Raw genomic sequence first — 23,080 nt, 5'->3', positions numbered from 1 at the left:
TGCAAGGAACTCCCCTACCCCTATATGTCCAGACTGTCTATCCAAACTAGATTGAAAGCTCTTCAGAGCATGGACTGTCTATTACATGTCATATGTACAGCACTGCATACGCCTTTCAGCACTATAGAAGAGTTAACTAGTAGTAGTAATGTGTGCCCAAATTTCATAGCATGCAACCCAAAGAGCCTGCCCATGGAAGGTGTGTGAGCATGTCAGGGGCATTTATAAAATTTGTGTTATAGAAAACCTGGGTGTGCGCCCAAATCGGGCACTGATATCAGCAGGCATAGGTCTTGGTGCTAAATTGGCACTCAATGCTATTCTATAATGAGTACTCATTTTACAGGTGTGCTCATTGAGCTCAGATTTTTCAGCACCATATACTGGATGTATAGTCTGTAGACCAGGGGTGCCCACACTTTTTTGGCTTGCGAGCTACTTTTAAAATGACCATATCAAAATGATCTACCAACAATAAAATTTTAAAAAACACAAAGCACACTGTACACAGAGAAAATGTTAATTATCATTTGTATTCGGGTTTTTTTTATCAGATGTCAAGGCAAATGACTTTAAAATATGCAATGTCACCTCAGTAACAACTATACAAAAAATAGACAAATATACCTTCTCCCCTTTTACTAAACCGCGATAGCGGATTTTAGCGCAAGAAGCTGCATTGAATGCTCTGCACTGCTCTTGATGCTCATAGGCTCTCTGCGCTAAAAACCACTATTGCGGTTTAGTAAAAAGGGGCCATAGTGCTAAATATAGACAGCAGATATAAATTCTCAAAATAGACACATTTTGATCACTAAATTGAAAAAAAAAATAATTTTTCCTACCTTTTTGTCTGGTGATTTCATGAGTCTCTGGTTGCACTTCCTTCTTCTGTAAAGCCAATATTTCTTTCTTTCTGCCTTTCTTTCTCTCTTCCCCCTCTTTATTTCTGCCTTTCTTTCTCTCTCCCCCTGCCCCCCCCCCCCAAGCCATTGTGCCGATTTGTTCACTTCCCCGATTCTTTCCCTACCTCCACCCCCAAGCCATCAACGCGATTTCTCCCTGCTGCTTCCCTGAGCTAGGCCTGGCACGTACAAGTGCCGGGCCCACAAGACTTCACTTCCGACGTCAATTCTAACTTTGGGGAGGAAGTTCCAGACCATCCAGGCAGCGATTGGCTGGCCCAGAACTTCCTCTCCGACGTCAGAATTGACATCGGAGATGAAGTTTTGTAAGTCCGGCGCTTGTATGCGCCAGGCCTGGCTTGGGGAAGCAGTAGGGAGAAAAAGATCACAAAGGCAACGCAATCGACTCGCGTTGCCTTTGCAATCTACTGGTCGATCGCGATCGACTATTTGAGCACCCCTGCTGTAGACCATAATGTGTACAACACTGCATACAGTGCATAGTAGTAATGTAGAAATGGTAAGTAGTAGAAGCATTAGGGGAAGCCACTCTCAACAAAGGATTTGAAGGTTTTATGGCAGGTGTATAGGGAGTTGATGAAAATTCATTTCAATATAGATAGTTTTCTTTTCATGAGTTCCTGCTAGTAACTGCAGTTAAATCCATAGTCAGTCCCAGCAAGGATTATCTCTCAAGCTTCTGTTCACTTTCAGCAGTACTCTTAATGAGACTTGAACAAATGATTTAGGTCTAGTTACAGCTGTGTTAGAGTAGTCCCTTGGTAATAAATGTACTGCAACTGTCTTTAATTTGGGCACAATATGTAATATGGATATAAAAAACTAATCCTTGCTTTACAACAGTTGCCATGAAAAAAAAAAAATAGTTAAAATCTTTGAAAAAGAAAAACAGATTTGCCAAATATAAGCACATAAGTTCCCTAGAGTAATTTTCAAAACTTCTGTCTTATCAATTGGCCAATACCTGCATAAGGGAAAGAGTGCATGTGGAAGATGATTTTATAATAGGATGCCTAGGTTAACTGGGTGGGGAGATGCTTATTTTGAGGGTGTTTCATATTGGAGGGCCATTTTCGATAGGACATCTAAGTCCGAATTTGGATATTTCCTGCTCAACATCCAAATTCAGGAGTGGAGAAAAGTCCTTTTTTAGACGGGACTTCCCATGGGAGTGGCCTTATGGATCTGGCTAATCGGAGTCTTAGGACACTCCCAGTGCATCCCAGAATTCACTGGGAAGAAGGCTTGACTCCAGTTGGCCTAGGTGCCAAAAGCCCCTCCTATGACCCCTCCCTGGTGCATCCCTGATTGCACCAGGAAGGGGAAGGCCCACTATTCGGAAGAGGTGGGCCTGCCAATCAGAGAGAATGGGCATCCCTCTGGCTGGCCTTCCAGAATATGGTAAGGAGATCTGGGGGGTTTTGGGGATGTTAGCCGGGGATGTTAGGGTGGGCGCCTGCAGTAAGAATTGGGCATCCCTCCTGCCAGGGGTATTGCGGGGGTGGTGGTAGGAGGGATTGAGCATCCCTCCTGCCGGGGATGTTGAAGGGGATGCCGGCAGGAGGAAATGGGCATCCCTCCTGCTGGCCAACCTGTGGTAGGGTGCAAGGGTTCCTTGCCACAACCACTCAGCCAATCACGGTAGGGGAAATCCCCCCCCCCTATCAGCTGTGCGGCAGAGACTCCCCAAAGCTGCGATTCTGTAACCGGCACCCTAAAATGATTGACAGGCAATCCGACTTGGGTGCTGCTTAGAGAATCGCGTCTATGGGCAGTCCCTGCCACTCACCTGATGGGGGGGAAATTTTCCTGCCACGATTGGCTGCTGCATTCTAGCAGCAAAGATAAGTGGCTCGTCAATGGAGGCGTTAGGAACTAGCGCGGCAGGCGGTTTAACACGCAGTATTCCATGCGTTAAACCGCTACTGCGCCTTTGTAAAAGGACCCCTTTGTTTCCTGAATATAATCATATTGCTATTTAAATGTCTTATTTGATGTAATTTGAAATAATATAAAAACAAAAATTTTTTTAAAATTCTTATCTTCCGAGATGTCTTAATCAGTTCTCATAGGCAGATCAATAAGATGTCATTGATCCACTTTTTTATATTTTCATATCAACATTCTCAAAAAAATAGATATAGTTTAACTTATCTTTCAAGAACTGAGCTTCTTTTAACATGAGACCAGAAGTTCAACTCTTAAAAGATAAGTTGTACTATATGGGGTAGATATTCAGCCGGTGGTGGTGAACTTTTACATAAGAACATAAGCTGTGCCTCTGCTGGGTCAGACCAGAGGTCAATCATGCCCAGCAGTCCGCTCATGCGGCGGCCCATCAGGTCCAGGATCTGTATAGTAGCCCTCTATCTATACTCTTCTATCTCCTTTTTCTTCAGAAAATTGTCCAATTCCTTTTTTTTTTTTTTTTTTCCGTGACAGGCATTATCCTCAGATATACAATGCCAGGCCATGTCTGGACACTGGCATTGAATATCTGGGTATTTGCATCTGGCAACCACTTTGCTGGTTAAGTGTGATATTCAGCACTTAATCACCTAAGTGACACAGCATAAATATAGGACTGTGTTTTATGTGGTCTGATTTGGCCATTTAAACTTAGGCTGAGTGCTGAATATTTGCGTTTAACTGCATAAGTGCTGACTCTGCTCCAGACCACCCACAAAATAGCCAGTTTTTGGCTTAGTGGTCTGTGCTGATATTCAGTGATGCCTAACCAGTTAGTATCACTGAATATCAGTGGATAACCATGAACAAGTGAGTTAAGGTTTCAAGGTTTTATTAAAATTTGATTTAATCGCTTATCTAATTTCTAAGCGAGTTTACAATATATAAAAAAAGAGCATGAACATAATAAAAATGCATTAACAATACAATTAATAATAAAAAAAAAAAACCAAATTACAAAGAAACATCAACTAATAATTGTCATATTAAAAAGGGAGATAAATGAGACAGAAAGACGGGAGACAAAAGGAAATAAGGTTAGAAATACAATTTGGATAGGAACGAAAGACAAATAAGGAATAAAACAAAAGCCAATGGGCTCGTTGCTGCTTAATTCCTTAAGGGAGTTTAAAAAGGATACTGTAAAATTTAAATCAAATGTTAAAAGCTTCTTTAAATAAATGACTCTTGAGTAGGCTTTTGAAACATTCGAGATTAGCTTCTTCTCTAACAAGAGCTGGTAAGGTATTCCAAAGTTGAGGGGCTACGACTGAGAAAATGCCATGCCTTTTGGTTCCTATTATATGAAGGGAGGGGACCGTCAGCAATTTACGATTAGATGATCTAAGACTGCTGGGTGGGTCATATGGGATAAGATATTTATCAATAAATTGGGGCAGTTTAGAATGAATTGTTTTAAATGTTATGAGAGAGATTTTATAAGAAATTCTTTGATTCATTGGCAGCCAATGGGCATTTCAAAGTAGGGGGTAACATGATCGTATTTTTTAGATTTTGTTATTAATTTTATTGCGGCATTTTGAATTATTTGTAAACGTTTTAATTCTTTCTGGGGTACTCCTGTAAATAAGCTATTACAGTAATCTAATTTCACAATGATTAATGAATATACCAGAATGTTAATGGATTTTGGTTCTAAGAATTTAGAGATTGAGCAAATCAGTCGCAGCTTGAAAAAACATGATTTAATTACAGAACTTATATGGTTATGGAAGGTTAGGTTTTTTTAAATCAAATACAACCCCTAAGATTTTAATAGAGTCAACATGGACCAGGGGGAGGTATCAAGAAGAATTGGAAAGTTTAGTGCTATTCCCTCTTTCCAGGGGAAGAACATTACTTTTGTTTTTGAAACGTTTATGGCTAGCATATTTTCTTTCAACCATAATCTAATCTGATTGAGTTTATTGTTAATTTCAGTAATTTCATTGGTATTTTCCGGGTTTAGCAGGTGTAATAATTGGATATCATCTGCGTAAGCAAATGCTGAAAAACAAATTGATTGACATAAGGTAAGTAGAGGAGAGAGGAAAATATTAAACAGTAATGGAGAAAGAATAGAACCTTGTGGTACTCCACTTAAACAAGCAAAGAGATCAGATGAGGTATTATTAAAAATGACTTTAGATTGACGATTTGAGAAATAGGATTGTAGCCATTTGAGGACCTGGTCTGTAATTCCATTGGATTCAAGGCTTTCTAAGAGAAGTGCATGAGCAGCAGAGAGGTCTAGGGAGATAAGGACTACTGATTTATGGTGGTCTAGATGGTAAAGTATGGTAGTTTGCATCCCTAATAGAGAATGTTCAGTTGAATGGTTTATCCTAAAGCCTGTTTGGTGGGGGTGCAAAATGTTGGTAGATTCAGCAAATTCTGATATCTGGTTGAAAACAATTTTTTCTGTCAACTTCGCTAAAAACGGAATTTTCGCTATTGGACGATAATTGGATTCTTCAGAAAAGCTAACTTGTTGATCTTTAATGATGGGGTTAATGATAGATGTTTTCCATTGTTGTGGTAAAGTTCCTGATTCTAAGCTGTTAATTACTAGAGTGTATAAAGACTCCAAACTGAGAAAAAAAAATTTTCAGAATGAACGGGGGTATCATTTCCACTTTAGGTCCCTTGATGTTAATATCCTGAAAGATGCGCTGAATTTCAGGTAAGGTGGAAAGATTAAAGGTAGAGCATTTGGCCATTAGAATATGAGTATTAGAGGGAGGGAATTGATCAATATGATTTATAGTGAGGATGGAGTTAGGTTGAATCCCAATTTGTTTTCTGATTTTCTCAATTTTTTGTTGGAAGAAGTTTGCCAAGGATTGGGCAGATGGAAGATTATTAGAAGTAAATTCTATTTTCTTTGAGCTGGGAGATAGAGATTTTAGAATTTTGTAGAGGATTGCTGGGTTTTTAGCTTTATTAATGCATGATGAATAATATGATTTCTTAGTGTGGTTAATTTTAGCCTTATATTAGGAAGCTTGGGCATGAAATTTGTTTAAATTATCAATAATTTTGTTTTCCTTCATCTTCTTTCTAGACTCCTAAACTGTAGTTTTAGAAAGTATAATTCTTTAGTAAACCATGGATTTTCTTGCATCTTGAGTGAGATAGTTTTTGTTATCTCAGGAGCAGTGTTTAGGATGAGCACATGAATTGCAATGTCCCATAAGGACAATTGGTCATCCATATTTTTGTTGGAAAAATCTTCTTTTTTTAGAGTCAAGAAAGTAGAAATCGAGAATGAATCTAAAAAATCTCTCTTGCCCATTTAAATTACTTTGAATATGGAACACACACTCACACTTTCACTCCACCTACAGTCCTTCCTGTGGGGAGTGCTGTTTCACTGTCATATTTTCAATAGTGAGACAGACAAGTTCAGTTGGACACCAGGGAACCTACCTGTCCCTAGCGATTGAAAACTCAGCATTGAAGCACCCCCTCCCATTGGCATCAATGCAGTTGGAGGACCTCTACTCAGCTTAGAGGTTAACTCACATTATTATGACTACTAGCTAATATCCAGCATAGCCTCATCTGGTACCACAGACAGCAGCCAGGTGCCATGGGAGTAACCCAATAAGATGCTGGATGGTTGCTAGAGCTATCTGGAGCTATGCAGACTGCAGTGCATCTGACAGTTGCTGGTGGGTGTGTGGTAGTGGATCCAGTCATCGAACATGTTGAAATAAAGGCTTCTTGCTTTACCTCACTGGGGATCCATCGTGAAGGAAAACCAAAAATAAAACCCACAAGATTACATTGTATATTCCAAAGCAAATAACTTTTTATTCTAGTAATAAGTATTATAGCAGCATTTGGCAAATCAGAAATAAATCAGTTTAGACATATAGAATGGAGAGAAGAAAAAACCCATACAAACAGTGCCAGCATATTTCTGTAAGTATGGCGCAGCTTCTCTAAAGAAACTCTGCCAAAGCATGGGGGTTTTATACAGAGAGTTTCTATGTCTTAGACCATCCCCTGGCTGTAAATATGTATCACCCTATTGGAGCAGATATGCTGCCTATCTAGCCTACCCCTAGTCCACACTTCCATTCTTCCCTGGGAGGCCCTGGACAGGCATAGCTTCTGGAACTTTCTTCTTGAAGTTTCTATTCTTCACACGGGTACATCAGTATCAGTGCCTGAGTGCATTAGCCTGGCATCACTTTATCAATTCTTAGGTTCCCGGATGGAGTGTCCTGCTGACTTGCATTTTCTTTCAGCACTGTTAAATAACTCATTGTCTTTACAGCACTGTTTGGTGTCCTTGAGAAACTCTTCACAGCAAGAAATCTATACACTCACATGCTACACATTAGCATCTCAGCATCTGAACTGAAACCAGTTTCCAAAAGCCCGTGATTTCAGCAACTCCATCAAAATGAAGGAATAGGTCTCACAACCTGTAAAAGTCTCCCATAGGCTCCTGTCATCTATTTCAATGTCAACTGAGGTGGTCCCAAATGTGCTTGATTGGGTTAAGTTCTTGGGAATTCGGAGGCCAGGGAAGTAGCTAGAAGTCTGCTCTACAAACCACTCATGAACAATTCTGGTGGTATGACATGTCGCATTGTCCAGTTGAAAGACCCATCTGCCATAGGGAAGGCCATCAACAGGTATGGATGTACTTGATCGGCAAGGATGGAGAGATACCCATATCAGTTGAGAGTGCCTTCCAGAGTTATCAAGGGACCCAGACCATAACACTGCCACCGCTGGGTATTTGTTCTCAGCGATTTCATGCCTGATATGCAAATGTTCATCTATTCAGCTCAAAATGTGGCTCATCGGAGAAGGTAACCCTCTGCCAGTCGGTGCAAGTTGGTACTCCTATGCAAATTGCAGCTGTTTTTTTTGTGATGAACCATCGTCAGCATGGCTGTAGTAACCAGATGTCTGCTCCAGAGCACCATTTGCAACAGGGTTTGCTGTACAGTCATTTTGAACACATACCTGGAAGCCCCCTGGTTTTGGATTTTTTTCATTTTTTTTCTATGGAACAGATATTTTGTGTGAGTAATACAAGCAAAATATCTGTGCCATTGAAAAAAAAAGACGACCCCCCCCCCCCCCGGCAGACCAGTTGGTTAGAGGTCTAGAGAGCAATTGGGTTTTACGATCAGTAAAACCCGAAATTAAATAGCCAAGCGATGCTAGTGCATCAATCACTTGGCTATTTTGCATGGGGTTTTACTAATTTACATGGGTCGGTTCGGATTGGAAAGTGGGTGATCAAGGGAAAAACACGCGGTGGGCAGTTTTGTGCATCGGGGAATCCGATCCGATCGATTGCTAAACTGGTTTTGTAACAATTGGTAAATTTTGTGCATCCCCCACATAATTAGGTCACACTTAAGGCCCTTTTCAGATGTAAATCAGTTATGCATTTGGAAAGGATTATAAAATTAACTCCAGACTGATTATCTGCATTCATTTATAAAATCTAACATGTGTTATGAATTCTACCATAACACCTGGCGTTTGTCACACATGCAGAACACAGATAAACTCTATGCAAATTCAGGACCACAAACTAACCCCCTCTTTTATGAATGCGTAGTGCAGGTTTTAGCGTCAGCAGCTGTGGTAACTTCTCCGACGCTCATAGGAATTCTATGAGCATTGGAGCAGTTACCGCCGCTGCCGCTGCTAAAACCTGCGCTATGCGTTCGTAAAAGAGGGGATAAAAGTCCTAATATTCACAGACAAAGATGCCATACTCTGCATGCAGTACAACACCAGAGAAAGAGAACATAAGAACATAAGCATTGCCTCTGCCGGGTCAGACCAGGGGTCCATCGTGCCCGGCAGTCCGCTCCCGCGGCAGCCCTCCAGGTCCATGACCTGAAAGTTTTCCCTACCTAACCTAAAATGTCCATACCCTATTCGCTCAATGTCCTGTAAGGTAAACCTCTATCTGTACCCTGTTATCCCCTTCGCTTCCAGGAAGTCATCCAGTCCCTTTTTGAACCCCAGAATTGTACTCTGTCTTATCATCTCTCCGGGAAGCGCATTCCAGGTGTCTACCACCCGTTGAGTGAAGAAGAACTTCCTTGCATTCGTTATGAATCTGTCTCCTCTCAGTTTTTCTGAATGACCTCTTGTTTTAGTTGTCCCCGCTAGTCTAAAGAATCTGTCCCTCTCCACCTTCTCTATGCCTTTCATGATTTTATAAGTCTCTATCATGTCCCCTCTCAGTCTCCGCTTTTCCAGGGTAAAGAGCCCCAGCCTGTCTAACCATTCGGCATATGAAAGGTTCTCCATACCCTTTATCATCCTCGTTGCTCTCCTCTGGACCCTCTCGAGTAATGCCATGTCCTTCTTGAGGTATGGCGACCAGTATTGGATGCAGTATTCCAGATGTGGGCGCACCATTGCTCGATACAGTGGCAGGATAACTTCCTTCGTTCTGGTAGTGATACCTTTTTTGATAATGCCCAACATTCTGCTCGCTTTTTTTGAGGCCGCTGCACATTGCGCCGCCGGCTTCATTGTGTTATCCACCAATACCCCCAGATCTTTTTCTTGGCTGCCTTCCCCGAGTACCCTCCCTCCCATTGTATAGCTATACATGGAGTTCCCCTTCCCTATGTACAAGACCTTACATTTCTCCACATTGAAGCTCATCTGCCATTTTTTTGCCCACTCACTCAGTTTGTTCAGGTCGCTCTGCAGTTCTATGCATTCCTCAACAGTTCTGACCCTGCTGGAGAGTTTTGTGTCATGCGTGAACTTGATAACTTCGCACTTCGTCCCCGTTTCTAGATCATTAATAAATATATTGAACAGCAGTGGTCCCAGCACTGACCCTTGCGGAACACCACTTGTGACCCCTATCCAGTCAGAGTAGTGCCCCTTTACTCCTACCCTCTGCTTCCTGCCCGCCAGCCAATTTTTGATCCATCTGTGCACGTACTCTTCCACCCCGTGACTCCACAGTTTCTTCAGTAGGAGTTCATGGGGCACCTTGTCGAAGGCTTTTTGGAAATCTAGATATATGATGTCTACGGGGTCACCTTGGTCCAATTGTTTACTTATCCCCTCAAAGAAATGCAGTAGATTCGTCTGGCATGATCGGCCTTTACAGAAACCATGCTGGCTTGATCTCATCAGATTATGTTTTCCTATATGCTCATTGATACCTTCCCTGATCAGTGATTCGGCCATCTTCCCCGGTACAGAGGTTAAGCTCACCGGTCTGTAGTTTCCCGGTCGCCTTTTGATCTTTTTTTGAAGATAGGTGTAACATTCGCTATCTTCCAGTCCTCCGGGATTACCCCTGTTCTCAAGGACAGGTTGCAAATATGCCGCAGTAACTCTGCTGTTTCATCTCTGAGCTCTTTCAGTATTCTCGGGTGGATCCCGTCTGGGCCTAGAGCTTTGTCAGTTTTTAATCTATCTATCTGCCTGAGAACGTCTTCGAGGGTTACCTCCATGCATGATAATTTCCCCTCTTGATCTCCCCTGAAGATTTTTTCCGGTTCTGGCACACTGGATGTGTCTTCTATTGTAAAGACCGACGAGAAGAACTTGTTTAGCCTACCAGCCACCTCTTTTTCCTCTTTCACCATTCCCTTCCGGTCACCCTCATCCAGGGGTCCCACCTCCTCCCTCACTGGCTGTTTCCCTTTCACATATCGGAAAAATGGTTTGAAATTTCTTGCTTCCTTGGCCAGTCTCTCCTCATACTCTTTCTTGGCTTTCCTGACTACTCGGTGACATTCTTTTTGATGCTTCCTGTGCTCTCTCCAATTTCCTTCGGTTTTGTCTTTTTTCCACATCCGAAATGATTTTTTTCTTGTCTCCTATCACTTTCTTTACTTCACTGGTTATCCATGCAGGGTCCTTAGTCTGATTTTTTTTGGATCCTTTCCTAAATCTTGGTATATATAGGTTTTGCGCCTTGTTTTCTGTGTCCTTGAATAGGGACCAAGCTTGCTCCACAGTCCGAGTTTCCTTGGAGCTGTTTCTGAGCTTCTTTCTCACCATTTGTCTCATGGCATCATAGTTCCCTTTCTTGAAGTTAAACGTTGTTGCCTTGGTTCTCTTTCCCTTAGGTAATCCTACTTGCACTTTGAACTGAATCATGTTGTGGTCACTGGTTCCTAGGGTCCCACGACCTCCACACCCTTTGCGGGTCCTTTCAGCCCATTGAGGATCAGATCCAGAATCGCTGATCCTCTCGTTGGTGCCTCGACAAGTTGTTCCATGAAGCAGTCCTGAACAGCTTCCAGGAACTCCGTTTCCCTTGCACATTTTGAATTTCCAAGACACCAGTCTATCCCAGGATAGTTGAAATCTCCCATAACTATGGTGTTTGGGTTCTTGCATTCCCTTCTCAGCTCGGCTACCATTTCTGTATCCTCAGCTTCAGTTTGCCCAGGTGGACGGTAGAATAGTCCCATCTTTATCTCGGATCCGTTGCTTCCTGGTACTTTGACTCACAATGACTCCAGTTGGGCATTTGTCGCTGCTGTGTCCACAGTGGTTGAGTGAATGGTGTCCCTTATGTATAGTGCTATTCCTCCTCCTTTCTGGTAAGTCCTGTCTTTTCGGTAGAGTTTGTATACTGGCAGTACTATGTCCCATTTGTTTTCCTCGTTCCACCATGTTTCCGTGATCCCTATGATGTCTAGTCTCTCATTATTGGCCATGACTTCTAGTTCCCCCATTTTGTTCTTTAGGCTCCTTGCATTAGTATACATGCCATTGAAGTCCTGGCATTTTCCCTTCCTCGCTATTTTCCCTTGCATTTCATTCTTCATTCTGTCCCCTTCCTGACCTGCCAACTCCTGAGTATTGTCTCTTTTGTCTTCTCTTTGTGGTAGATTCCTATTGCCTTCCCCTTGTGGCGTGTTCCTATTGTCCTCCTCTTGTTCCTTCGCATCATCCAGTCCCATTTTGACTTCCCCTTGTAGTATGTTCATCCTGTCCCCCTCTCGCTTCATCTGACTCCCTTGTTTGTTCACAGTCTGTTGCTTGCCACTTGTGTCTTCCCCGCAATCTTCCCCCTCAGTACCCTCGCTGGATACTGTTTCCCGAACCATCGATACCAGGTTGACTGTCGGCTTTCCCCTTCTACTTAGTTTAAAGCTTGCTCTATCGCTCTTCTGACGTTATTTGCTAGTTGTCTAGTTCCCGCCTTGCTCAGGTGTAGACCATCCTTCTTGAAGAGCTTGTTCTTTCCCCAGAACATTGTCCAGTTCCTCACGAAGAGAAAACCCTCTTCCTCACACCATCTTCTCATCCATGCATTAATTGATTGTAGCTCCGTCTGCCTCTTCGTTTCTGCCCTCGGTACCGGCAGGATCTCTGAGAAGGCTATCCTCTAGGTCCTCATCTTCAGTTTCCTTCCTAAGATCTTGAACTGTTCAGTCAGTGCATTCTTGCTATAGTCTCGCCTGGTGACATCGTTCGTCCCGACGTGGACTATCACTGCTGTCTCTTCCGTCTCTGCTCCTTCCAGGATTCTTTCAATCTTGTCAACGATGTCCTTCGTTCTTGCTCCTGGGAGACAGGTCACTAGCCGATCCTCTCTCCCTCCTGCTATGTGACTGTCAACGTGCCTCAGGATTGAGTCTCCCACCAGGATTGCAGATTTCCCTTCTTTCAGCCTCCGTTTCGGTCGCAGGTCTGTGTCCTTGGTGCTCTTCGTTTCTTCCAACAAGGTTCCTCTGTGGGTATCCTCTACCTTGGTGTCAGAAGTTTCTTGTCCTCTGCTCTGTGTGTCTTCATTATTTCCGTACTCCTGTTCTTCCACTTTCCTGTAGGCAACCTCGATGAACTTCTCGAGCTCCCTGACTTGTTCCTTGATGCACCTCTCTCTCATGGGGTCTTCGGCTGTCTGGAAGGGGGCTTCTGAGATGTAGAGTCCCTCCAGCTCCTGGATCCTGAGCTTCAGACGACTGACTTCGCTCTTCAAGCTCTCCAGTTCCTGACATCGTCCGCACACATATGACTGCCGCCCAGATGGAAGGTAGTCATTCATGTGGCAGTCCGTGCTGTACACTGGGAAGCTCATCCTTCGGGTTCCTTCCGCTTCCATACTTGTCCGCTCTCTAGGAGTCCTGCTGCTCTTCGCTAGTGTGATCACTCCTGTGCCTGGCTCTTTCTTACCTTCTTCGTCTTCCGCTTCCTTTTACTTATGCGCATGTACAATTTGCCTCTTGCTTACCCTCTGTGGCTGCCTTCTCCTTTAGCTTGTGTTCTCTCTTGTCCGCCTTTTCTTGTCCTGCTGAGCTTGTTACTGCTGTCTCTGTGTATGTGTGTGCGCTACCTTCTTGGCCTGCTTCTACCCTGTCTTCTGCCCTTGCTTCTGTTCTTCAGTGCCTTCCTTGCCTGTCGTTCCTTTGATTTGTGGTCCTTCCTGGGCCTACTCCTTCCTTCCTTTCTGTGTTTGCTTCCCTTTTGCCTTTTTGCTTGTGTTTGTGCGTGTATGTGTATACTTCCTTACCTTGCTGTCTTCCTTTCTTGGAGTCCTTGGATGTAGTGACCCGGCCTGCCCTTCTTAAGCTCCCCTCCTTCAAGGGGGAGTCTGATGACGCTGCGCTGACGCGGTGGGGGTGGGCGGAGCCTCCTCTCGTCGCTACCCGCTCCTCACCGCTGCTGCAAGCTGGTCTCCGGCTCCCCTGTCTCCTCTCTCCGGCTCCCTGGCTTGTCTCCTCTCTCTCCTCTCTTCGCCGCTGCATTTCTTCCTGAACAGTGCAAAATATAGATAGCAGATGTAAATTCTGAAAACTAACACATTTTAATCACTAAATTGAAAATAAAATAATTTTTCTATCTTTGTTGTCCTGTGATTTTATTTTTCAACTCATCTTTTCCCAATATCTGGTTGCATTTCCTTTTGTCTATGCTCTAAACCAGTGTTCTTCAAACTTTTTACACCTATGGACCGGTAGAAATAAAAGAATTATTTTGTGGACCGGCATCAGTCCGCGGACCAGTGGTTGAAAAACACTGGGCTAAGTCGGAGGCCAGATCCCGCCCATCTCTACCCAGTCTCCACCCCAGACCCCGCCCCATAATAGTACTAATTGTAACACTATTTTTTCCATTCATTTTTCATAGATACACACAATATAATCTTATTAACAACACATAATGGTTAACCACAAAATTAAACTACACAAAGCACACTGACAGCAGATGTAAATTCTCAAAATTGACATAATTCAATCACTAAATTCAAAAATAAAATCATTCTCCCCCCCTACCTTTGTTGTCTCTCTCCCTCTATGCTATGCCTTACCTTCTGGCCTGCTCCCGCCTGACCATTTTATGCTGCCCCCCGGTGTTATCTTCAGGCCGATTTCCTCACTGATGCAGTGCACAAAGCTGCGGGCAGTGGCTCCTTGCACGTCCCGCGCCTCATCTTGAAGCCTTCCCTCTGACGTTGCGACGTCAGAGAGAAGGCTTCCAGTTCAGGCGCAGGACGCCTGTAGGAGCCGCTGCCCGTGGCTTTGTGCACTGAATCAGTGAGGAAGAGGGAGCCGGCTCAAAGATAACGCCGCACTGAAGAACACTGCTCTAAACTGTGTTTCCAGGGCCTTATCCATTTGCTGTTTTTCTCTTCTTCACTTTCTGCCCTACATCCATCTTTCACTATAGGCTCTGCCGGTCTCGATACTGCCCCTCAAAATCAGGAAGTAACTTAAGAGGGGGGGAAGATCAAGACGGGCAGAGCTTATAGTGACTTTGCAAGAGGGAAGGCCTCTATGGTGTCTGGCTTCATCATTGCCAGCTGATTTAGCGGGACTGGGACCGAAGGCAGGGCTGATTGCATCCAGATGCGCTGCTGACTCCTCACTCCCCCTGTCCTCCTGGTGGCCAGAAAACAGCATAGATGACCACCGTGGCCACTGCTGGGAGGAATCAACTGCTTGCCTCGCATGTCAGGCCTACCCCTGACCCGCAACTCCATTCCCCATAGCCATACCCCCAATAGGTTTAAATTTTGATTTTTTTTTGATTTTTTTTTAACTAGTTAAAGAAGTACTCAAGTGTAGACTCAAATATAAACCGAGACCCACATTTTTGGGCCATTTTATGGCCTGAAAATCTCGGTTTATATTCAATTATATACAGTATCTACTTTTCAATGTCTTCCCTTCCCATCGATCCATGTGCAATATCTCCTCCCTCTCTCTGTCCTTCCCCACCATCCATGTATGCCATCTCCTCCCTTGTTCTTCTCCCCTATTCCCATCTGTCCATAAACAGCATTTCTTCCATCTCTCTTCCCTTCCCCACTCATCCCATCCATGTGCACCATGTCCTCCCTCTCTCTTCTCTTTCCCTCCATCCCTGTATACCATCATCTCCTCTCTCTCTCTCTTTTCCTCTCCTATAGTCTGACATCTGTCTTCCCCCTTCCCCCTCCTATGGTCTGGGATCTGTATCCTCTCCTTCCCACAGACTGGCATCGCTCTCCCCTCCTTCCTTTCCCTCCTCCCTCCTTTGTAGTCTGGCATCTGTCTGCCTTAGTCTAGAATTTCTTCCTCCTCCTCCTTCCTTTCCCTAGTCTGACAGCTCTCTCTTTTCCCCCCTCCCCCTTTCCCATCCAGTGGTCTGACATCTCTCCCTTCCTCCTATGGTCTGGCATTTCTGTCTGCCCCTTCCCTTTCTTCCCCATTCCCGTGGTCCAGCATCTCCCTTACCCTATCCATGCTATTCCCCCTCCCCCCACGGGATCTGATGCTTGCTCACCATTCTTCCCAGTGGTGCTGTAAGTTTTCAGCCTGCTGACACCGTGAGTGAAGTAAACACGCTGCCTTCAGTGACCTGGAAGCTTTCTCTCTGCCGCTGCTTCCCACCTATGCAGGGTCAGGAAGCAGTAGCAGAGGAATAGCTTCCAGGTTGTTTTACCCTCCCCCCTAAGTAAGTCTGTTTTCATATTATTTTTGTCTTCTGTTTATTTTTTATTTTAACTGTACAACACTTTGAAATGTTATTTTAAGCGTTTTATCAAATTTTTAATGAACTATGAAACTATGTTTACTTCACTCATGCTGCCACTGCCTGAAGCATTAGAGCAGCACCACTGGGAGCGAGAATGATAAGCAAGCATCGAGTGTTGCCGTGGAGGTGGGGGGACTCCAGATACTCAAAAGGTCTCCATGGGCCGCCATTGACTCGTGGATCTTGCAATGAAGACCACTGTATTATATGCAGGTACTTATTTTGTAGCTGGGGCAATGAAGGATTTAGTGACTTGGCCAAAGTCACAAGGAGCTGCAGTGGGAATTAAATTTGGTTCCCCTTGTTCCCAGGCCACTGCACTAACCATTAGGCAAAGACTAGCTACATCAATTGCATCTTGGGCCAAAAATAAAGCATAGGAGAGTTAACTTGCTTCGGGCATTGGTGATGAGGTCCTATCTCCTCCAATGATAACGTCCTTATTAGAGGTACAGGAAGACAGTTGTGCTGAATCATAACTCTAATTTATCTTTAAAAACAATGCCACAAGAACAGTCACAGAACTTCCCATTTCCATTGGTTACATGTAATGCTTTTTTTCTTCCAGAGATAGAAGAAAGGAAACTGTCTATTGAAGAAGAGGAAGCAAAGCGGATTGCAGAGTTGGGAAAGCCAATATTGGGCGAGCATCCAAAGCTTGAAGTTATTATAGAAGAGTCTTATGAATTCAAAGTAAGGCTGGCTCGAAAATGAGGTGCATGTGAAGTAAAGAGAAAGAATAGATGGGAACTTAGAAGTTAAAAAGAGGACATACAAGAGAGATAGGAAAGTTTGTACAGAATAATGGGGTCAAGACTGCATTGACATAATTAGCATATTCTGTAAATAATAATCCACAATTATCACCATGCTTGCCCTCATAGTGTCAGGGACAAATGTGCAAGAAGTGATGGAGTTCTGGTGTGAAAATGACAAAACATTAACAGTGATTGGGAAGACGAGAATGTAAATGTGATTGGTTGACCTGATAGCTCTGGTGATAAAGGTTGTGCCCTACCATGGAGAATATCACTGCTTTGATCCAAGTTAGAACATAAGAACATAAGCAGTGCCTCCGCCGGGTCAGACCATAGGTCCATCATGCCCAGCAGTCCGCTCCCGCGGCGGCCCAAACAGGTCACCTGTCTGAATCACCAGAAGGGGCCCCCTTGCCACCCTGGTTTCCCATTGAAGTCCTATCTTCCCATCGAAGTCCTAACCCTCCGGTTTTGCACATGCACGACCTGGTCGGGATTCTATACTTATTTCCTGGATACTTCTCTCAGTATCCCACGATCCCTTTATCCCTCAGGAATCCGTCCAATCCCTGTTTGAATCCCTGTACCGTACTCTGCCCGACCACTTCCTCCGGCAGTGCATTCCAAGTGTCCACGACCCTCTGGGTGAAAAAAACTTCCTTGCATTTGTTTTGAACCTATCTCCCTTCAGTTTCTCCGAGTGCCCCCTCATACCTGTTGTCCCCTTCAGTCTGAAGAATCTGTCCCTATCCACCCTCTCTATGCCCCTCATGATCTTGAAGGTCTCTATCATATCTCCCCTGAGCCTCCTTTTTTCCAGGGAGAAGAGCCCCAGCCTATCCAACCTCTCGGCGTATGGGTAGTGTTCCAGCCCTCTTACCAGTTTCGTCGCTCTCCTTTGGACTCTCTCAAGCACCGCCATGTCCTTCTTGAGGTATGGCGACCAATACTGAACGCAGTATTCCAGATGCGGACGCACCATCGCTCGATACAATGGCATGATGACTTCCCGCGTCCTGGTTGTGATGCCCCTCTTTATGATGCCCAGCATCCTGTTGGCTTTTTTCGAGGCTGCTGCGCACTGTGCAGATGGCTTCAGTGATGCATCCACCAGCACACCCAAGTCTCTCTCAAGTCTGCTGTCTCCCAACAATACCCCCCCATTTTGTAGTTGAACAACGGGTTCTTTTTCCCTATATGCATGACCTTGCATTTTTCCACATTGAAGCGCATTTGCCATTTGTCTGCCCAGTCCTCCAGCTTCTCCAGGTCCCTTTGCAGGTCCTCACACTCCTCCCTGGACCTAACTCTGCCGCACAGTTTGGTATCATCTGCAAATTTTATGACCTCGCACTTTGCCTCTTTTTCCAGGTCATTGATAAATATGTTGAAGAGTAACGGCCCCAGCACCGATCCCTGTGGCACACCGCTTGTGACTCCCCGCCAGTCAGAATATTGGCCCTTTACTCCAACCCTCTGCAGTCTACCTGACAACCAGTGCTTGATCCATCTGTGCACATCTCCTCCCACCCCGTGGTTCCACAGCTTCCTAAGCAGCCTTTCATGTGGCACCTTGTCGAAAGCCTTTTGAAAATCGAGGTAAATGATGTCGATGGGTTCCCCATTGTCCACCCGACTGCTTATTCCCTCAAAGAAGTACAGAAGGTTCGTTAAGCACGACCTTCCCTTACAGAATCCGTGCTGGCTTGTTCTCAGTAGACCATTTCTTTCAATGTGCTCGCAAATGCCGTCTTTGATCATAGCTTCCACCATCTTCCCTATAATTGAAGTCAGGCTCACCGGCCTGTTGTTCCCGGGGTCACCCCTCGATCCCTTCTTGAAGATAGGTGTGACATTCGCCAACTTCCAGTCCTTTGGTACCTCTCCAGTTTTCAAGGATAGGTTACAAACATGCTTGATTGTGCCCGCTATTTCCTGTCTTAGTTCCTTCAGAACCCTTGGGTGGATCCCGTCCGGACCCGGTGATTTGCCGCATTTTAACCTGTCTATCTGTTTGAGGACATCCTCCTTACTTACCTCTATGTGTTCCAATTTTTCAGCCTGTTCCCCACTCATGAGCTCCTCTGAGTCCGGTATATTAGATGTGTCTTCTCTCGTGAAAACCGACGAGAAGAACGTGTTCAACCTCTCAGCTACCTCTTTATCCTCCTTAATCACTCCCTTCCTATCCCCATCGTCCAACGGCCCCACCTCCTCTCTCACTGGTCGTTTCCCCTTTATGTAACTGAAGAATGCCTTGAAGTTTTTCGCCTCCCTGGCCAGCCCCTCTTCGTATTTCCCTTTTGCTTTTTTAACTTCTCGGTGGCATTCTTTTTGGCATTTCCTGTGCGCCTGGTGATTTTCCTCCGTTGGGTCCTTTTTCCATCTCCGGAAGGATACTTTTTTGTCCTTTATTGCCCTCTTTACTTCTGCTGAGATCCAAATCGGGTCCTTTGACCGCTTGTTCTTGCAGCCTTTCCTGAAATTGGGGACGTACATTTTTTGTGCTTCCTGCAGGGTGTCCCTGAATAGGGTCCAGGCGCTTTCCACAGTCTCCATCTTAAAGATATTTCTGAGCTTCTTCCCCACCATTTTCCTCATAGCAACATAGTTCCCTTTCTTGAAGTTGAGCGCAGTTGTTGCGGTCCTCCTTACTATGGGTGTCCCCCTTTCTAATGTGAATCTGATCGCATTGTGGTCACTGTTGCCTAGTGGTCCTCCCACTTCTACCCCGCTTGCAGGCCCCCCTAATCCGTTCAGGATGAGGTCAAGAGTAGCACTCCCTCGCGTCGGTTCCCTGACCAGTTGCTCCATGAAGCAGTCCCTCACAGCTTCTACAAATCCTGTTTCCCTAGTGCAGTTGGAGTGACCCGTACTCCAGTCTATCCCCGGGTAGTTAAAGTCCCCCATCACTGTTACCCTTCCAGTCCTGCACTCCTGTCTCAGTTCAGCTTCCAAGTCGTGTCCGACTCCTTCTGGCGTACTAGGTGGGCGATAGTACATCCCCAGTTTTATGTCTGCACCCTTGTTTCCCGGCAATTTGACCCATAGCGATTCCAGCCCCTCTGCCTTCTTTGCCATATCCATCCCGACTGAGTCGATAGAGTTCTTTATATATAGTGCTATGCCTCCCCCCTTCTTATGGGTCCTGTCCCTCCTGTAGAGCTTGTACCCCGTCAGCGCCACATCCCATTGATTTTCCTCAGTCCACCATGTTTCTGTAATTCCAATTATATCCAGGTCTTCCCCCTTGGCCACGACCTCTAGTTCACCCATCTTGGCCCTGAGGCTTCTTGCATTTGTGTAGAAGCACCGCAGGTCTCGTCGTTTTTCCTCCACCTCTGCATTCACCTCTGCATTCACCTGGGCCGCCTCTCCTGTTTCCTGTACTTCTGCTTTGCCCTCCGCCTTTACCCTTGTAGCTTTCAGCTTCCCCACCTTTCCGCCACTCCACTTCCCCGCTTTTCCTCTGGGTTTTCTTGCCCCCTCCTGGGCCCCGGCCTTTGTTCGATCCCCCTCGCCTTGTGTAGCCCCTATAATGCCCTCAGCTTTCGCTTTCTTGCCATCCAGTCCCCCTGTGTCTCCATGCCCCTCAGTCTCCTCCTCCTCCCAGCAAGCTCCCTTTACCTGTTGTTTCCCTCGCTGTCTGATCATGAGATCCACTGGTCTCTCTACTTCCTCCTTGCAGTCAGCCCGTTCAGTATCTGTTCTGGATACTGTTGTCCGAAGCGTCAACATCAGATCAGCTGTCGGCTTTCCCCCTCTCCTCAGTTTAAAGCCCTCTCGATCTCCTTCCTCACATTAGCAGCCAGTAGTCTAGTTCCCTCAGTGCTCAGGTGCAGGCCATCCCGCCGGTAGAGCTTACTCTTTCCCCAGAAGGACGTCCAGTTCCTCACAAAGTGGAAGCCCTCCTCCTGGCACCATCTCCTCAACCATGCATTCACAGCCTGGAGGTCTGCCTGCCTCTTTGCATCTGCTCTCGGTACAGGTAGGATCTCTGAGAATGCTACCCTCCGGGTATTCCGCTTCAGTTTTCGTCCCAGGACCCTGAACTGGTCAGTCAGCGTGGCCATGCTGAAGTTCCTCCGGCTCACATCATTCGTTCCGACGTGGATTATCACCGCTGTCTCCTCTGTCTCTGCTCCATCCAGGATCCTCTCGATCCTATCAGAGACGTCTCGTGTCTTGGCCCCTGGGAGACAAGTCACTAGCCGGTCCTCCCTTCCTCCAGCTACGTGACTATCTACCTCTCTCAAGATCGAGTCTCCTACCACAATAGCAGACTTCCCTTTCCTCAGCAACCTCCTCTGTCTCAGGTCCGTGTCCTCGGTGTAGTGTGGTGTCTCACCCTCGGGGTCTCGGTGAGTCACGGTCTCCTCCTCTTGTGTGGTTCCTCCGCTAGGTCCTTCCCCGGTGTCGCCTTGTGGATCCTGGGTCTCATCTGCCGACATCCGTCTGTGCAGCTGCTGGTCCTGTCCTTCCACCTTCCTATAGGCCTCCTCGATGAATTTCTCGAGGTCCCTCACCTGGTCCACAATGAGGCCTGCTCCGTCTGTGTCCTCGGTTGACCAGCTCGTCTCTTCTGTGTTGCGCAGTCCCTCCAGTCCCTCCAGTTCCTGGACCTTGACCCTCAGTCTGCCGACCTCCATCTTCAGGCTTTCCAGTTCCTGACACCGACCGCATATGTATGCCCGCCTCCCGGAGGGGAGGTAGTCATACATATGACACTCGACGCAGTAAACTGGGTAGCTCTGCTGGGTTCCTGTAGCCTCCATTTCTTTCTCCTTGCTCCTACGGTCCCTCGGTGGTTGAGAGTGGCTTTCGGCTTGCAGCTAGCTGAAAGAGTAGAGAGAGAGAGAGAAGAATGAGAAGCTGAAGGGGTTGAGAGAGAGAGAGAAGAATGAGAAGCCGAAAAGTTAGAGAAAGAAGAAAATAGTGAGAAGAAACAATTATTTTTTTTTTTTTTTTAAAGTTAAAGTTAGGTTTGTTGCTGGGCTGCCTGGGCTCCTTCTCAAGGCTCCTTCGCAAAGGCGCTCTCGCTAAGGCGAGCGCCTTTGCCGCTCGCCTTCGCCGTGCGCCGAACAGCTGGGCGCCGTTGGCTCCCTTCCTCTTAAAGGGGAGCCCGGGCCGATGCGACCTGTGACGCGCGGGGGTGGGCGGAGCTAACTCTCGCCGCGACCCCGATCTGCCTGCCTTTGTGTCCTCCTCCCCTCTGTCCGGCTTCCTCCCTCTCCGGCTAAAACCTGTAAGAGAAACAGAAGAAAACTCCCTCTAGAGACGCCGCCGCAGTCCGCCTCGTGCCCTGGCTCTCCTTCTCTTAAAGGGGAGCCCGGGCCGATGCGACCTGTGACGCGCGGGGATGGGCGGAGCTAACTCTCGCCGCGACCCCGATCTGCCTGCCTTTGTGTCCTCCTCCCCTCTGTCCGGCTTCCTCCCTCTCCGGCTAAAACCTGTAAGAGAAACAGAAGAAAACTCCCTCTAGAGACGCCGCCGCAGTCCGCCTCGTGCCCTGGCTCTCCTTCTCTTAAAGGGGAGCCCGGGCCGATGCGACCTGTGACGCGCGGGGGTGGGCGGAGCTAACTCTCGCCGCGACCCCGATCTGCCTGCCTTTGTGTCCTCCTCCCCTCTGTCCGGCTTCCTCCCTCTCCGGCTAAAACCTGTAAGAGAAACAGAAGAAAACTCCCTCTAGAGACGCCGCCGCAGTCCGCCTCGTGCCCTGGCTCTCCTTCTCTTAAAGGGGAGCCCGGGCCGATGCGACCTGTGACGCGCGGGGGTGGGCGGAGCTAACTCTCGCCGCGACCCCGATCTGCCTGCCTTTGTGTCCTCCTCCCCTCTGTCCGGCTTCCTCCCTCTCCGGCTAAAACCTGTAAGAGAAACAGAAGAAAACTCCCTCTAGAGACGCCGCCGCAGTCCGCCTCGTGCCCTGGCTCTCCTTCTCTTAAAGGGGAGCCCGGGCCGATGAGACCTGTGACGCGCGGGGGTGGGCGGAGCTAACTCTCGCCGCGACCCCGATCTGCCTGCCTTTGTGTCCTCCTCCCCTCTGTCCGGCTTCCTCCCTCTCCGGCTAAAACCTGTAAGAGAAACAGAAGAAAACTCCCTCTAGAGACGCCGCCGCAGTCCACCTCGTGCCCTGGCTCTCCTTCTCTTGGCTCTTCTACTCCCCGGGAATGCTGTGATAAGCAGTGGATTTCCCCTAGCCATCTCAATAATGGCCTAAGGAATTCTCTTTTAGTAAATTATCCAAACCTTTTTTAAACCCCGCTAAGCTAACTGATTTCATCACATTCTCCTCAAGTGGTTTATAGTGCAGCACCTTGGCATCTGACCCAAATTCTAAAGAAATACTTATCAACTCGATCCTTGCAATCACAATCAGCAGTGAGATTATCCATTGAATCAATGAATGAGATACCATGCTTTGTAAACTTTAGTTTG

General features: G+C 46.3%; 1 protein-coding gene across 14 annotated transcripts in view; it reads left to right on the top strand.

The window, feature by feature from the left end:
- Positions 1 to 23,080, top strand: part of SLC8A3 (solute carrier family 8 member A3) — a 502,626-nt gene that overhangs the window by 461,844 nt on the left and 17,702 nt on the right. For all 14 annotated transcript variants that reach the window (XM_033952915.1, XM_033952912.1, XM_033952924.1 and 11 more), the window contains one exon: positions 16,456 to 16,580. In XM_033952915.1, the coding sequence (XP_033808806.1) occupies positions 16,456 to 16,580 (125 nt within the window). The remainder of the gene's footprint in view (positions 1 to 16,455; positions 16,581 to 23,080) is intronic.

The sequence above is a fragment of the Geotrypetes seraphini genome, chromosome 7, assembly GCF_902459505.1.
Source record: "Geotrypetes seraphini chromosome 7, aGeoSer1.1, whole genome shotgun sequence".
Lineage (NCBI taxonomy): Eukaryota > Metazoa > Chordata > Amphibia > Gymnophiona > Dermophiidae > Geotrypetes > Geotrypetes seraphini.
The sequence above is the reverse complement of the archived record's forward strand: the minus strand, read 5'-3'. Positions and strand labels throughout refer to the sequence as shown.